This window comes from Gracilinanus agilis, chromosome 2 (assembly GCF_016433145.1).
Source record: "Gracilinanus agilis isolate LMUSP501 chromosome 2, AgileGrace, whole genome shotgun sequence".
Lineage (NCBI taxonomy): Eukaryota > Metazoa > Chordata > Mammalia > Didelphimorphia > Didelphidae > Gracilinanus > Gracilinanus agilis.
This window is the reverse complement of record NC_058131.1, coordinates 277375412-277392433: the sequence shown is the minus strand read 5'-3', so window position 1 is coordinate 277392433 and position 17022 is coordinate 277375412. Positions and strand designations below refer to the sequence as shown.

Genomic DNA, 17022 nt, shown 5'->3' with positions numbered 1-17022 from the left:
AAAGCACGCCAATATCTTTGACAAGAAAACCCCATTTGAGGTCACAGAGAGTCAGACACGACTGAAAAATGGCAGAACAACCAAAACATCTTTTAAGACCCAATTCAAGGTACTTCCTCCATAAACCATGTGACCCGTATGATAGCTTTCCCTTTCTGGAATTTCCAAAGGATATACCATTTATACATGATTGCTTAGTTATATACTGCCTGTTAAGATTACTTATCTTTTCTTCTGTGTATCTGCATGTACATGTGATTCAGGCTGCTTGAGGACAGACACGATGTCTTTTTTTCCCTGTAGTGTCTAAGCACAGGACCTCGCATGAAGGAGATACTCAGTGCATGTTACCTCACTGAAGGATGTAATAAAATTGTTTAAAACCGTGAAAGAGGGGGCAGCTGGATAGAGCACTAGGCCTAGAGATAGGAGGTCCTGGGTTCAAATGTGACCTCAGTCACTTCCCAGCTGTGTGACTCTGGGCAAGTTGCTTAACTCCCATTGTCTAGCCCTTACCACTCTTCTGCCTTGGAACCAATACACAGTATTGATTCTAAGATGGAAGGTAAGGGTTTAAAAAAAAAGACAAAAACCTGTGAAAGGAAGAAAACCAATTTTCACTAAGCTCTAAAACTTAGAACAAGGGACCCTTAAGGACATAGCTTTAGGATAAACTAAAGGCTATTCTGCTTTACAAAGGAAAGGTTAATCATACAGAAATCATCATACCCAAGAGGGGATATAGGCTAAACAATATAACCAGTCTTACAAGAGGCTTTGGGAAACTCCCACAGGAGAGATCAGCTCACATTGGGTTACTTTGGTATTGTTGGACTACTTGGAATTCATAATTCACTTAAATTCAATTTCTATCAAATGAAATATAGACTGATAGTCAAACTTTTTTATTTTAGAGATGAGGAGGCTGAAAACCAGAGAAGTTAAGTTGTCCAGGGTCACACAGGGAATAAATAAGGGAGAAGCTGGAATTTGAATCCAGGTATCTGACTCCAATCCTTATGTCTACTATAATATTCTGAATCCTTAACATTTGGGGTTGACATCAGGAATGAAAATCCTGAACTCCAACAATCATCCCTCAAATTCCCCTATCACCGACAGAATCGTGATCTGGAGGGGATTTGAGGCTTGCCTAAAAAAATCTTCTTGCTGTACTAAACCAAGGACAGAAAAGGTCTGGGAAGTTTAGAGAGACAGGCGCTCTAATAAAGATGGAAAGACTCAGATAGGTTCCATTACTAGGTTTACAACCCAAAAAAGCCACTGATAAAAAATCTCCAAACACATCAAAATATTTATATAGCATTTTTGTGATAGCAAAGGATTAGAAACAAAGTAGATGCTTGATGATTAAGTAACGACTAAGTAATTGTCGAACAATTGAGGCAGATGGTTGGTGCAGCACTGAGCCTGAAAGTCAGAAAGACTATAGAGTCCCAATTATGGCTTTAGACACTTGCCAGCTATGTAATTGTGGAAAAGTCTCAACCTTTGTCTGCCACGGCTTCTTTAGCTGTAAAGTGGGGATGATAATAGGACCTACCTCATGGGGATGTTGTGAAAATCAAATGAGTCAATATTTGTAAAGTGCTTAGTATGGTACCTGGCACATAATAGGTACTTAATAAAAGTATTGGCTCTTTTTCCCTTCCATTCCACTGAATGCTGTGCTATGTGTAACAAATGATGGATGAGATGAGTAGAGAGAACCACAGAGAGAATCACATGAACTGATGCAGAGTGAAATAAGCAGAGCCTAAAAGCTAATATATAACAACAATGTTCATGGAAAGAATAACCATTAAAAAAATTGAAAGTGAATGATGCAAAATTATGAAAAATAGCTTGAAAGAAGAGACATGGAAGGATACTCCCACTCCACCTGTTAGCAGAGTGAGGAGGTCCACAAGAGTTATATTAATGAGTTTTTATTGACCTATTCTCTGTATTTAGTCATTAAAAATATTATTTGTTATATGGGAGGACTCCCTGGGAACAGGAAAAAGTACTGGAAAAGATTTGGGTGATGTAAAAACCCAGAAGACATGCATAAAAATTTCATATTAAAGAAAAGAATTCATGTCTTCATAGTATTTTTAGTTGACAAAGCATTTCCCCCCAATAGCCCATAAAGTAGATAGTCTAAGTTTGTTCTCTCTACTTTTGCAGAGAAAGAAACTGAGGCTCACAAAAGCCATGTGACTTGTGTTATAAGGAGATTAAAGCTTAGTTTGGTAATAACTGGTATGGGAATTTAGGCAGAGATGTTATATGGGGATTAAATCTATATGTTTATCTAGAATGATGTTATAAGGGGATTAAGCTAGTAGGGTAAGATGCTTGTTGTAATAAGGGAATAGGCTAGAGTTAATAGGGAAATTAAGGCAAGGTAAGGTTGTAATAGGGGATAAAGCAAGTAAGGGACTAAAGTTAGTGTGAATAGGGATAAGGCACTGTGGATAGGGTTTGTGGATCCCTAAGGCAGAAAAATGGATAACGAAGGTACAATGGTGAAGGTGGTAGATTGAGGTGGTAGGAGAAGTAAGGGATTGACTGAGTTTAGGGAATATAAACACGGAGGTATAAAGAATTGCAAAGGAGAGGATGAGGTATTCTGGGCAGGCAATTGCAGTCTGGTGAACACAGATTGGGACTCGGGTTTGAGACAGAGACACTAAAGGGAAACAGACTGAGCCCTTCAAGTAGGAAGAGCACTTCTACAGACAAAGGTTAGGGCCAGCCAAGAAAGGCTTGAAACTGACTAGAGGGCTTTCTAGTCAGTTTCTCAGGTTCACAAAGGAAGAGTCCAGAGGAAGTATTGAGATTACCCTTCCTCGAAAATGGAGGCCTCCAATTCCCTTCAAGACCCAGAGACAATATTATTCCTTTCTCCCCTTCTACCTCTCTTATTCAATCAACTAATGAACTAACCAAAGGTTGATTAAGTGACAAACAGGGTTTTATTGAGTTTTAGGGTTGATTGGAAGGGATGGAGGGATACAAGGTAACTCTAACAGCTGCCTAGAGAAAGCTTCAGGTGGGGGAGGGAGACAGGAATGTGAGACTGAGAAGGACCTGTTTTAACTCAGCCCCCAGAGGTTTTGTAGCCTAAAGGGTTAGAAAAGTTGGATACAATGATTCAAGAGATAATTTGTAACAAGGGTAAGCCCTATTTGACTAAGGGGAAACTAAATCTACCAAGTTTGAAAGCTACCACACAGATCCACCCTCCTTTCAAAATTCACAGAAGTTCAGGAAAGGGAAAATGATGATTGGGAATAGGGAGATTAGGGAGATCCAAAGGAAATAGTTAAGCTAACAAATTTTAGGAGAAAAGTTGCAGAATATAGGCCAGGTTTTCAGTCCAAAGAATAGAGCTTAGCTGACCCTTCCACTCTCATCGAGTCTCCAGGGTCAACTGCCTAACCTCAGGATTCCAAACCCTTTTCAACTGTCAGAAACTCTGTAGTAAGGCTGTGCAGGGCTAATATGCACCCTTTTTGCACTACACTTGCCCAAGTCATAGCAAGTGAGTGGTAGAACTGGGACTAAAAGTCATGTCTCTGGACTCTCAGCTCAGTGTTGCTTCTACTACTACCAGTTAATGAGGCTCCCTGCTCTGGAGACCATGAAGACAGAAGAATATCAGATGATTTCAAATAATAATCTAGCACCTTAAAAATCCCACCAGCAACACAGAAAGTGAAACATTTTGTGGAACAATCCAATGTAATGGACTTTGCTACTACCACACAATCCTAAGGGATTCATAAGAAAGAACGTTATCCACATCAAGAGAAAGAACTGTGGGAGTAAAAACACAGAAGAAAAACAGATGACTTACATTTGTTTATATGGATATATGATCAGGGGTTTGATTTTAAAAGATTGCACTATTGCAAAAATGAATAATATGGAAATAGGTGTAAGTGATAACATTTATATAACCCAGGAGAAGTACTTATTGGATCCAGGAGGGGGAGGGAAAAAAGGAAGGAAAGAAAACAAAATATGTAAACATGGAAAAATATTTTTAAAATAAAAAATAATTTTAAAAAATCCCATCAGCAGAAAGAACCTCAAAGCTCTTCAGCCTAGTCAGAATTTAAAAGGACACATCTCTTAATAAGTGGTTATCCAGGTTCTCTCTGAAAACCTCCAACAATGAAGAAATCTCCCAAGTTGGCCCATTGGGGTACCTCCAGTTGTGGAGAAATTTCTCCTTATACTGAGGCAAAATCTGACTCTTTGTAACATCTACCCATAGGGGCAGGTTCTGTTCCTTGTGGTCAATCAGGCCAATCAGCCTAATTCGTTTTTCAACAAAAAGCATTTATTAAGTATCTGCTATAGTCAAGGCTCTTTTCCACACTGGAAAGCCTTTCAAATACTCAAAGATTGCTTTGGGGAACCTTGCTAAGTCTTCTCTTCCCTAGATTCAACATTACCAGTACTTTAAACAAATTCTGGAATAGCATAATTCCTGGTTCTCTCCCCACTAGTTGCTTTTCTCTGGATGTGACCCAAATTGACAATAGCCTTTCTAAAAGATTATGTCCAGGACCACATGCAATCCTACAAGTGTGGTCTGACCAGTGCAGAAGATGGTGGGACCATTTTTTCTTCCAGTCTGAAAGTCCTTCCCAGCTTCTTGACTTCCTAGAAAGAAAATGGCCTTGAAACCAATACTTAGTATTGATTCTAAAACAAAAGGTAAAGGTTTTCATTTTATTTTGTTTAAATTCTTACTTTCTGTCTTAGAATCAATACTATGTACTGTTCCAGGGCAAAAGAGTGGTAAAGAACAGGCAGTGGGGGTTAAGTGACTTACCCAGGGTCACACAACTAGGATGTATCTGAGACTATATTTTAACACAAAGATCTCCCATCTCTAGATCTGGCTCTCAATCCACTGAGCCACCTAGCTTCTCTGTGCCCCGCCCCACCTTGGAAGATAAGGGTTTAAAAAGAAGTTTTGTTTTGTTTTTAATAAATAGATTGAGTACAGATCTTGGAGTGAGAAACCCTGAGCTCTGAGGTACTATCTAAAAACTTGGCATCATTCCTATAATCAATGAGATGTCTATTCCACTGAGAGAAGTAGGCCCCATGACAAGAGTAAAACAGCAGTACATTGCTAATCGCCTACAAGCTCATGCTAGCAGGGTCAGAAAACAGAAAGATGTGCAAACTTCCTCACCACGAAACAGTTTAATTTTATTCTTAGGTGCCACACTTCAGCACAAAACACTCTGAGAATCAATTAGCACATTTCCCTATCACCTAGTCTAGTAATTTTGCTCTTTCCTCCTCCTTGGTACCAAATAGACATCGGGGAAATCACATTCCTTCTCTAGGCCTCAGTTTCCTTACCTGTAAAATGAGGAGAGATAGCCTGGATGACCTCTAAATTTCCTTCTAGCTGTTGCATTCCACGAGTTTATGAACTTACTCAGCATGCCTATGAGTTTCCTCAAACCCAAGCACTGGAGGCATCATTTTTGTATTTCAGTGCTGAATAAGTAACTCCCCTTGTTTGCCCTTATCCTGTCACCCTCCAAACTGATCATCAGCCTGCACTGTGGCAAACAGTCTTCTGGGAGTCAGGAGACCTGAATAGATTCTCACCTTAATTTGCACTAAAATAGTGGGTAACCCTGGGCAAGAAACAACCCTTCTTCCCCCTCTTTTCCCCCACCTGTAAAATAGAGGCTTTGGATTAGATAACTGTTGATATCTTTGTCCTCTCTAGAATTCTGTTCTAAGGTTTCTTATTGCTTTGACCTGTTCTAAGGCAGAGATCCTGACCCATTTTTGTATCATGAACACCTTTGGCAACATGGTGAGTCTATGGCTCTCTATTCAGAATATATATACACATATATATTTAAATTCATAACTAAATTTAAATTTATAACTGAATTTAAATTCATAATTGAAGAAAATGCTCATTTTCAATTAGAAGTGTGTGAAAATAAAAATGTCTCTTTCTTCCCCACCAAAGTTAAATGAAAACCCTGAAATCTGTCCACAGGTCCCTGGGGTAGAATCTCTGTTCTAATGTTCTAATTTCCAGCTCTGACATTCTAAATTTCAAGGTCACTTTTTGCTCTGATATGTTATGTTCTAACACTATTGTCTGAGGTCTCTTCCAGTTCTAACAATCTGGGTTTCAAGGTCATTATTTTGCTCTGACATTTTTAGGTTACAAAGCCACTTTTTGCTTTGATAGTCTAAGTTCTAACAATTTATTAGCTAAGCTCTCTTCCTGCTCTAACATTCTGGGTTTCTAGGTCACTTTTTGCTCTGGCATTCTATGTTCTAATGTTCTATGTCCCAGAGTTCCTTCCAGTTCTGAAATTCTATGTTTCAGAGTCACTTTTTGCTCTGATATTCTATGTACTAAGATCCCTAGTTCTGACATTTTATGTTCCAAGGTAACTTTTTGCTTTGGCATTATACATTGTGACATTCTGTTCCAAGGTCGCTTCATGCTCTGCCATCTTTATTCTAAGGTCATTTCCAGATCTAACAGGTTTTGATTCTATTCAATGTTACTTTGCAAGTTATCTTTAATCTCTGGATTGGGTGTATTCTGTCTTTCCAGATAACAAACTGTTCCCAGAGAAAGAATTTGTCTTACTCTTTTTGACCAGGATTCAGTACCAATATCTAAATGGAGGTGAGGGAAGAGGTAGGTAGAGCACTCAGTCTAGTGTCTGGAGGACACTTCATAAAGGCAGCATGCCCTAGTTAAAAATTTAGGGGATGGGAGTTCTGGGTAGCTCAGTGGATTGAAAGCCAGGCCTAGAGAAGGGAGGTCCTAGGTTCAAATCTGGCCTCAGACACTTCCCAGCTGTGTGACCCTAGGCAAGTCACTTAACCCCTATTGCCTAGCCCTTACCACTCTTCTGCCTTGGAGCCAATACACTTTGACTCCAAGACAAAAGGTAAGGGTTTTAGAAAAAAATAGGGGAAAAGAGATCATGGGGAAAAGACTTGTAAAAAAATATTTATAGCCATGCTCTTTGTGGTTGCAAAAAAATGGAAAACGAGGGTATGCCCTTCAGTTGGGGAATGACTGAACAAATTATGGTATCTGTTAGTGATGGAATACTACTGTGCTCAAAGGAATAATAAACTGGAGGAATTCCATGTGAACTGGAATGACTTCCAGGAATGGATGCAGAGTGAAAGGAGCAGATCCAGGTGAACATTGTACACAGAGACTGATACACTGTGGTAGAATCGAATGTAATGGACTTCTCTACTATCAGTAATGCAATGATCCAGGACAATTCTGAGGGACTTATGAGAAAGAACGCTATCCACATTCAGAGGAAGAACTTTGGGAGTAGAAACACAGAAGAAAAACAATTGCTTGATCACATGGGTCAATGGGGATATGATTGGGGATGTAGACTCTAAAACGATCACCCTAGTGCAACTATCAATAATATGGAAATAGGTCTTGATCAATGACACATGTAAAACCCAGTGGAATTGTGCGTTGGCTATGGGAGGGGGTGGGGAGAGGAAGAGAAAGAACATGAATCCTGTAACCATGGGAAAATGTTCTTAATTAATTAATTTAATTTAATTTTAAAAAAATCTAGGGGAGATGGGGCAGCTGGATAGTTCAGGGATTGAGAGCCAGGCCTAGAGATGGGAGATCCTAAATTCAAATCTGTCCTCAGACACTTCCCAGCTGTGTGACCCTGGGCAAGTCACTTAACCCCCATTGCCTAGCCCTTACCAATCTTCTGCCTTAGAACCGATACACAGTATTTATTCTAAGATGGAAGGTAAGGATTTTAAAAAAAATCTAGGGGAAATCTATTGGCATGGAACAGAATAAGGACTAGAATCATGCAGATTTCAGACCTGCAGGAGATCTGGAAGCCTACACAGAGGAATACAACTCACACCATCTTCTGCAAGCTGTGAGCTGTCATGTGGTTATCACAGTCTAAGTGAGAGAGGCACAATTAGTGCAACTTCCTTTTTTAAATGCACCCTTTCTGTTAAAAAGGCAACAAATCCTGTCCATTTAGACTGTTTTCCAATAGAGTGGGGGATGGAATTAACTCTGAATCATACCTTAATCCCTTTGAATGGTTGAGCATTTATATAACAGTGGCTAGGATGAGGGCTGCTGTTTGTGGCCAGGAAGAGGAGAGCAAATGATATTTGTAGACTGACTTGGGGGGTGGGGCAGAGTGGGGCTGGCAAAGAACTAACTGGGTGACTGGTGGGGGGTAAAAAATGAATAGAGTCTATAGAATCATAGATTAAGAGCATAGGGGTCATGTATCATGAGACCCTAAGAACCAGGAAAAAAAGACCTAATTTGCCCAAGGTTACGCAATTAATGTGGCCGAACTGGGAGGAAAGACTGTGAATACATTAACATCCAATTCTGCCAACCAAACCAACCAACCGCTGGTTCTCAACAGGTTTCTTTTATAAAAACTATCCCACATTTAGGGCCTCCTGTAAGCCACAGGCACATTCATGGATATAATCACTGAGTACTCACTGCCCCCATTGGGGAATCTGATCAAACCCTACTTTTACCCCACAACGAAGCCTTCAATTATGCCACACCTGGTCACCCACCCACAGGTTAAACTATATAATTACAGAGGGAAGAATTAGGCAAAGCCAGCTCTGTGGGAGACTTCAGTTTTTAGACCTCATTGTCCCCAATTTAAAGACTCAGATTCTTGAAATTAAACATTCAGGGCTGCTTTGTTGTTTCCTTTGAGGAGAGGCCACTGACCCAGTGTAATTTAGGCATATCTTACCTTCAAAGGAAGGGGTAGGTGGAAAGGCCTCAGAATCCCTAGCTAGGCGGCTTACTGTCAGGTCGCTCTCAGTGCCTCCTCGATGATTCAGCATGCAGGTATACACTGTGGAGCCTACCAAAGGGAGGAAGGGATAATCGTATCTGAGATAGGTCCAGAGGACTGATAATGGGCCAAGTTATGTATCATGTTCATGAGCTAGAGTTGAAGAGTATGGAGAATAAAAGCACTACGAGAGACAAAGAAGTGTAGATTAAAAAATTAATATTCAAAATACTCCAAGTATTATATTTAATAAGTCTTATTAAATATAATAATTGGACCTCCATCCCCTTGGAGAGGCAGGATGTCCAGACCAGAGCCACTAGAGATGATAAGCGCACACGGCTCCATCTTACCATTTTCCTGTGATGGGTATACAATAAAAAGCCTTAGTTCTTTTATCTGGTTTGACCAATAAAAGGACTGCTTACCCAATTAATCCTTCCATAGGAAGCTGGGACTCTTTTCCTTTCCCAAGTGTCTTACTCAATTTCCATTTTTTGAAAGTGTGGATTCACTTAGGGTCTAGTGAGTCCCTTCCTTCCTCTTCTTTAACGTTGTAGTAAGCCAGCTTCACATTTCATTGAGAAGATCTTTGGGTGAATTTTCCATCTACACTGAACCTAGAACTAGGTTTACTCTGCAGCTTGAGGGATTCAGGGCAGACATTTTTAGTGAGTAAGTTTCCAACCCTGAGAAGATGCTGAATATCAGGAGGATTTCCCAGGACTATCTTCCTTGGAGGTCCTTATCCTAGTTCAATGGGATGATGTAGACAGCTTAGAGATGCATCTAATAGCAGAGCTAAGAAGGACTAGCTAGTGTTGCCACTTGGTACTTGTGTGACTTTGGATGGGTTACGCGGCTTCTCTATCCTTTAGTTTCCTCATCTTTAAAATGAGGGAGTGGGACTTGATGACCTATGATCTGATGACTTTCTAGTTTTGCCTTTATAACAACAGGCCTGGGTGACCCCTTACAGACCCTTCCAGCTTTAAATCTATGCCCTTAGGGATCATATCCAAATCCAAATTATCCAAATCCATCATCGAAGAGTTAAAAAAAATTGAGGGGGAGAGGGTGGAGTAAAAGTGGTGATAGTCCCAGTGGAGTTGCTCATTGGCTATGGGAGAGGGGTGGGAGAAAGGGAGGGGGAAAAACATGAATCATGTAACCATGGAAAAAATGTTCTAAATTAATTAATTAAAAGTTTTAAAATTAAAAAAAAAAAACACAACAAAGTGAAGATAGTGGGGTGAAGTGAGGAGGGGGTGGGGCTGATGTTCTCAATAGCATAGTGTATTAGAGACAGAGCCAGGACTAGAACTTTTATCTCCTCCTGACCACCAAGTAAAATCTAACTTCTCTGTATTTTATCCAACCTGAAAACACGATCCACATTTGAACACAACAATCAAGGTAATATTCTTTAAAGAAATTGAGGCACTCCAATGCCGTCTCTCCTTACTTCCCTATAACCCCTTACTAAGACCAGATAAGTTGAACATAAGTCACCTAAGTTCTGTATTCATACGTCCAGCCTCTAGGACAGGGCCTACAGGCATGGTGACTGCCCAAGCAGCCCTTGTGGATCTTGGGAGTCATTGAAGAATAGAGCTTCTTGAAGAATTTCTGAGGCTTCTGGAGTCTCCTTTGCAAAAATTTAGTTCAAAGTCCCAGAACTGAAACATTTTGGTATTACCAAGACCTGGGAACAGGGCTGGTGAGTCTAAGATTCTAAATTCATTTCTTACAAATACAATAGGAACACTAGATTCCATCAATTACCTTGGTTTCCATGAAAGAAAGGAAAAAAAAAAAAAGAATTACAGGAGCAGCATAAATGGTCCAGTTATCTGAGATTCCTCCCTCCCCTACCTGGAGGTTTATGGACATCCGCTGAGAAGAGCCAATCTGCAGCTTTTCTGGCTTCAGGACCAACCAGATAGAATTTCCCAAAGTAAGACATGTCAAACACAGCCACCGCATTTCTGCAGGATAAACATTCCTTCTGGATCTAAAAAGAACACAAGGGGAGGAGACTAAGTTTAATTATTCTTCTTTAGCAGAAACACTTGCAAGGGAAAAATAAAAAGTTCCTTGAGAAAAGGGGAAACAAAGGAGAATTGATAATAACTCACATTTCTATAGCATTCGAAGGTTTACAAAAGCCCTTTCCTGACAATAGCACTGTCAAGCACAGAGTGAAAGTATTCTTATGCCCATTTTACAGAAGGAAACAGATAGAGGTTGAAGGTCTTGTGATCAGAGCTTCAACCAAGTTTATGCTAGGTTCTCACTACCATCTATCTCCTCTCACCAAACCATGCTTTCATTTAGTCACCCTTTTATTCAATGGATTCATGTCTCTGCCTGATATTCATAACCTGGCCTCACCAACCTCTCCAAATGTATGTCTCACTGCTCCCTAACAGGCACCATCCTCTGATCAATCTTCTCACTATGCCACAGACTTACTGGGCTTCTTCTCTACTTCTTACCTTTTCACCAAACTGTTCTTCCTGTTTTCCCTTCCAAATCTCTCCCACCCTTCAGAGCCCTCTTCTAGGATGCTTTCCCTAACAAAACCTCTACAAGATACTTCCCCTTCTGATCCAGTGCAACACACACTAACTACTCTTTGTTTCTTCTGCATGCATCTAATTTCTCCCATTAATTGAAAACATCCCTCTGAGGGGGCAATTAGATGGCTTGGTGCATAGAGAGTCAGACCAGGACTTGGGAGATCCTTGGTTCAAATCTGGCCTTAGATACTTCCTAGCTGTGTGACCCCTAAACAAGTCACTTACCCCAACTGCCTAGCCCTTGCCATTTTTTGACTTCTAATACACAGTATTGAGAGGAAATGTAGAGGTTTAAAAAAAGAAGAGTGGAGGGGAATGATATGACCAAATTAGTTCTAGATTTGTCCAAGAATATAATCTGTCACCTGCTAAATCAGCATTCTGCCCTCTACCCTGAATTTGGAGAAAAGAGGTCCATAAGGACAGAATGGAGTTAAGTCTGATTCCATTTCCATTTCAGGAAAAAGTATGTCTTTTTTAAAATTTATTTTTTTAAGTATTTTTCCATGGTTACATGATTCATGTTCTTTCCCTCCCTTTTTTCCTCCCCCCTCCTGGAGCTAATAAGCAATTCCATTGGGTTATACATGTATTATCACTCAATACCTATTTCCATATTATTCATTTTTGTAATAGAGCAATCTTTTAAAACCAAACCCCCAAATCCTTTACCCATATAAACAAGTGATAAATCATATGTTATTCTTCAGCATTTCTATTCCCACAGTTCTTTTTCTAGATGTGGATAGCATTCTTTCTCATAAGTCCCTCAGGATTGTCTTGAGTTGCATTATTTTTAGTAGCAGTCATTTGATCATCCCACAATGTTTCAGTTACCATGCGCAATGTTCTGGTTCTGCTCATTTCTCTCCACATCAATTCATAAAGGTCTTCTCAGTTTTTATAGAAATCAAAGAGTTCATCATTCCTTATTGTACAATAGTATTCCATCACCATCAGATACCACAATTTGTTCAGTCATTCCCCAAACAAGGGACAACCCCTCATTTTCCAATTTTTTCCACCCCAAAAGGGCAGTTATAAATATTTTTGTACAAACAGGACCATCTCCATTTTTTTATCTCTTTGGGGTACAAACCCAGTAGTTGTATAGCTGGATCAAAGAGCATGTAATCTTTTGAAGCCCTGTGAGCAAAATTCCAAATTGCCTTCCAAGAATAGTTGGATTGATTCACAACTCCAGCAGGAATGCATTAGTGTCCCAATTTTGCCACATCCCCTCCAACATTTATTATTTTCCTTTACTGTCATATTGGCCAGGCTGCTAGGAATGAGGTAGTACCTCAGAGTTGTTTTGGTTTGCATTTCACTAATCAGGAGGGATTTAGAACACTTTTTCAGGTGATTATTGATAGTTTTGATTTCTTCATCTGAAAACTGCCTGTTCATATTCCTTGACCATTTATCAATTGGGGAATGACTTGATTTCTTGTACATTTAACTTAGTTCCTTATATATTTGAGAAATTAGATCATTGTCAGAGAATTTTGTTATAAAAAAATTTTCCCCAGTTTGTTACATCCCTTCTAATTTGGTTGCATTGGTTTTGTTTGTACAAACCCTTTTTAATTTAATATAATCAAAATTATTCATTTTATATCTTGTAATGTTCTCTATCTTTGCTTGGTCTTAAATTCTTCCCTTTCCCATAGATTTGACAGGTTCACTTAATTTACTTATAATTTCATTCTTTATATTTAAGTCATTTGCCCACTTTGAGTTTATCTTAGTATAGGGTGTAAGATGTTGATCTAAACCTAATTTCTCTCATATTGTTTTCCAATTTTCCCAGTGGTTTTGTCAAATAGTTCTTGTCTCCAAAGCTGGGACTTTGGGTTTAAGGAAAAAGTATGTTTTGTATTCTCCCCAAGAGTTCAAAGGGACTACTGTTGATACTGAGAACCATTTCCTTTTGCTAAGGAGGATAATTTTCTAGTGAAAAATAAAATGGTGTATTTCTCCTTAAAAGGGAGAGAGGGACTTTGCCACTAATAACAATGCAATGATCCAGGACAATCCTGAGGGACTTATGAGAAAGAATGCTATCCATATCTAGAGAGAGAATGGTTGGAGAAGAAATGAAGGAGAAAACATTATTTATCACTTGTTTACATAGGTATATGATTTGGGGTTTGGGTGTTAAAAGATTATTACAAAAATGAATAATATGGAAATAGGCATTGAGTGATAATACATGTATAACTCGGTGGAATTGCTTGTAAGCTCCAGGAAGAGGGAGGGAAAGAGGGGAGCGAGAGAACATGAATCATGGAACCATGGGAAAATATTTTTAAAATAAAATAAAAATTATACTTAATAAAAGGGAGAAAGAATCAAACAAAGGTAAGAAGAGTAGGAGAAATGGAAAAATATACACATGAATGAGGCTGCTAACAGGAATCAAGCCCCTAAGTATCTCTGGCCCCCAACCTATGAGATGGTCAACAAATATTTCCTTACTAAAGATTGAGAGAACTCATCTTTTGCCTGAACAATCTCTGAATCTTCCTTTTTACTTACAACATCATGATGAGGGGGGAAATCGAAGGTGTACTCATTGCCAAGCAGTTTGTTATACTTATAGTCTTCATGGGACTGGTGCTCATATGCCCCATAATAGTCATAAGGGAGGATCTGGGAAAAAAAGAGAGATGAAGTTTCTGGACAAATGTAGGAATGGACCCTGGTAAATGAAATAACAAGATTGAGTCTGTTTTTCTTGCTTACCCATCCACTTGCACAATCTTTGGTTTTTCTGTATTTTCTCTTTTTGGCCTCTGTTCAAGCTTTGATGTCTCTATCTCACTCCAGCTATCTACTGACGAAGCTCTTTGTCCCTTGTTGATGCTTTCCTAATTCCCCTGCTCATTTTACTAGTTGTGTTTGAGCCAAGCTAATTCTCACACTAATGAAGCTGCCAAACCTCTCAGTAATCTCACCTCTAATTTCAGCCACAGTTCCACAGGTGCAAGCTGAAGAAGCTAAAGTCACTAAAGGCTCTACTTGTATACAAAGCATGCCCCCCAAACTCTAGAAACTGCAAAAAGCTCTGCGGAAGGAAGTGGGGCTCTCGATGGGCTTCTTTCTCTTCAGCGGAAAAGTCAGCCTTTGATTACTTAACTAGCAACACACAATTATACATGAGATGGAAATGATGAAATATGGGGCAATGATCAGCAAGTGGAAGAGTTGGGATGGAGATCACTGGCCTTTTGGGTAACCTTAATATCTTACCACATAAGCAGTGGCCTTTCAAGGAGGTGTTTGTTGGTAGAGCCCCTTTCATTGCTCAACAAGGCAATGAAATTCTAGAAAAGGTTGGCCAGTATAGTGTAGAGTAGGGATCTGAGAGCCATACTTGTACTCTACCCCCTGACTGATTTAGACCTCTCAGGGTTTATATTTCCTTCCTGTAAAATGTAGTTGAAGTAGATGATTTCCCATACCATGCTCTTACTCTAAAAATTCTATCTTTAAATCCTAACTCATTCAAAGAATTATGATAGTGATACCCAGAGTTTTAGGAGCTAAATTTTCATGATAGTCCAATCCCTCCTGTAAAAGTATGGAATGGTATAGTACACAGAACACTATCCTTTGAGTCTGAAGACCTGGCTTTGACTCTCATGAAGGTGATATAGCAGTCAGGTGAGGAAACTATTGGGGGAAGGAGAAAGAAAGGGTCATATTATACTTTTCTGAGTCAATGCTGACCTCTACATTCAGCAGGTTATGACATATCTCCAGTTGGTCTAAAATAATTGCCAAATTCAGTAGCTATACTTACAGGAGCTGGTCCCTGTGGGTTAAACCATCCAGGTCTCTCCCAGCCGTGTCTTTCCTGGAATACACACCCCTGTTGGAGAAGCTCCTAGACAGAAAGATGAAAGAAAGATGATTGTAGGGATATCTTTCACATCTGGCCATTTGTTAGTTAGTCAGGTATGGATTTACAAAATTTCAGAATTGGAAGAAAACCCAGATGCCATTTAGTTCAACTTCTTTGTTTTATAGTTAGAGGAAACTGAGACAGACAGAAATTAAATGATTGACATAGGTCACACAATAAATTAGGGACAAAGCCAAGACTAGAACCTAAGATTCTTGACTTCTAGTTTAATGCTCTATATGAGTGGGACAGCTAAAGACAAACTTGTACCTGTTCTACTTTATTCTGAAGGACCTCCAGAATAGGAGGGAAGAGATTGGGCATCTTTGCTCCATTGGGAAACATGTCAAGTTAGTGGATTTTAAATGGATCTTATTTCATCACTACTTTAGGACAATCCTCTGGAATGGACTGATGTTGCTGGGTTCTCTTAGGAAACTCTACTTCTACCATACTGACAATCTGAATCTGAGAAGCATGTGTGTTCAGTGTAGTTTTCAAGAGGAAAATTTTAAGTTTCCACAAGGAATAAATTATATCATGTACAACATCAAAGCCTCTTCCTGTACTTCTAGAAATTTATGTTCAGAAATTAATCCATATGCTCACAATCACAGAAAATTAGGACTGAAAAGGACTTTAAAATAAAGAATGTCAGGGCCTCAGACTATAGTGTCAGAGATGGAAGAGACTATAAAACAAAAACATCAGAACTGGAAGGCGCCTTAGAACACAGAATGTCAGAGCTGGGAGGGAGCTCAGAACCCAGAATGTTAGAGCTGGGAGAGCTTTAGAATATGGAATGTCAGGGCTGAGAGGTACCTTAGTACACAGAAAGTCAGAGCTGGGAGGGAGCTCAAAACACAAAATGTCAGAGCTGGGAGAGGATTTTGAATATGGGATGTCAAAAGTGTAAGGTATTTCCTCACATCAAAGCTGGATCCAACTCCCTGGTCCTGCTCATTGCTTCATCTAGTTCTTTCTAAGTCCAAGAAGAACAGGACAAGTCCCTCTTCATTCAGTGGTCGGTATTTGGTAGAGAAAAAGCTCCAGCAGATGTCATTGATGTCTCCCATCATTACTACACCCATGCCTCTGAGCCAGATGTTAGCCTGTTTTCCAAATCATTCCTCTTTTTACCTTTCTACCTATAGTACACTAACTAACACGACAAGGTTTCATTTATTCATTTATTCATTTATTGATCCTTACCCTAGGGTCCTCTGCCACCCTCTCCCCTCTGGTTCCTGGATTTCTTCATATCTTTCTAATGTATGATGTTACTCCATTCCTCCTATGATCTATTTCATTCCTTTTAAATAAGTTATTTCCTTACAGAGTCATAGTCCAGGCACGGATTTCATTCTCCCAAGTTACAGGGCTGCTTATGCAACCAAATTCATCTCCTTGCCTAAGGACCTCTTAGTTCACCTGTTTATTTTTTACTGTGATTGGGGTATTTGTGTATGTGTGTGTGTGTATGTGTTTATCTGTGTATCTCTATAAACATATCTATATATAGAGAGGCAGAGATAGAAACCAAGATAGAGAAAGACAGAGACACACAAAGAGATAAAGAGAAAGACAGACAGAGACAGAGAGACAAAGACAGAAACAGAGAGAGAGAGAGAAAGAGAGAGAGGGGGGGGAAGAGAGA

At 39.5% G+C, this 17022-nt stretch overlaps 1 protein-coding gene across 1 annotated transcript in view; it reads right to left on the bottom strand.

The window, feature by feature from the left end:
* Positions 1 to 17022, bottom strand: part of SARDH (sarcosine dehydrogenase) — a 142485-nt gene that overhangs the window by 76827 nt on the left and 48636 nt on the right. Inside the window, exons 11-14 of the mRNA XM_044663950.1 lie at positions 15264 to 15347; positions 13997 to 14110; positions 10749 to 10887; positions 8829 to 8942 (exon numbers count right to left, since the gene is read on the bottom strand). Coding sequence (XP_044519885.1) covers positions 8829 to 8942; positions 10749 to 10887; positions 13997 to 14110; positions 15264 to 15347 — 451 coding nt within the window. The remainder of the gene's footprint in view (positions 1 to 8828; positions 8943 to 10748; positions 10888 to 13996; positions 14111 to 15263; positions 15348 to 17022) is intronic.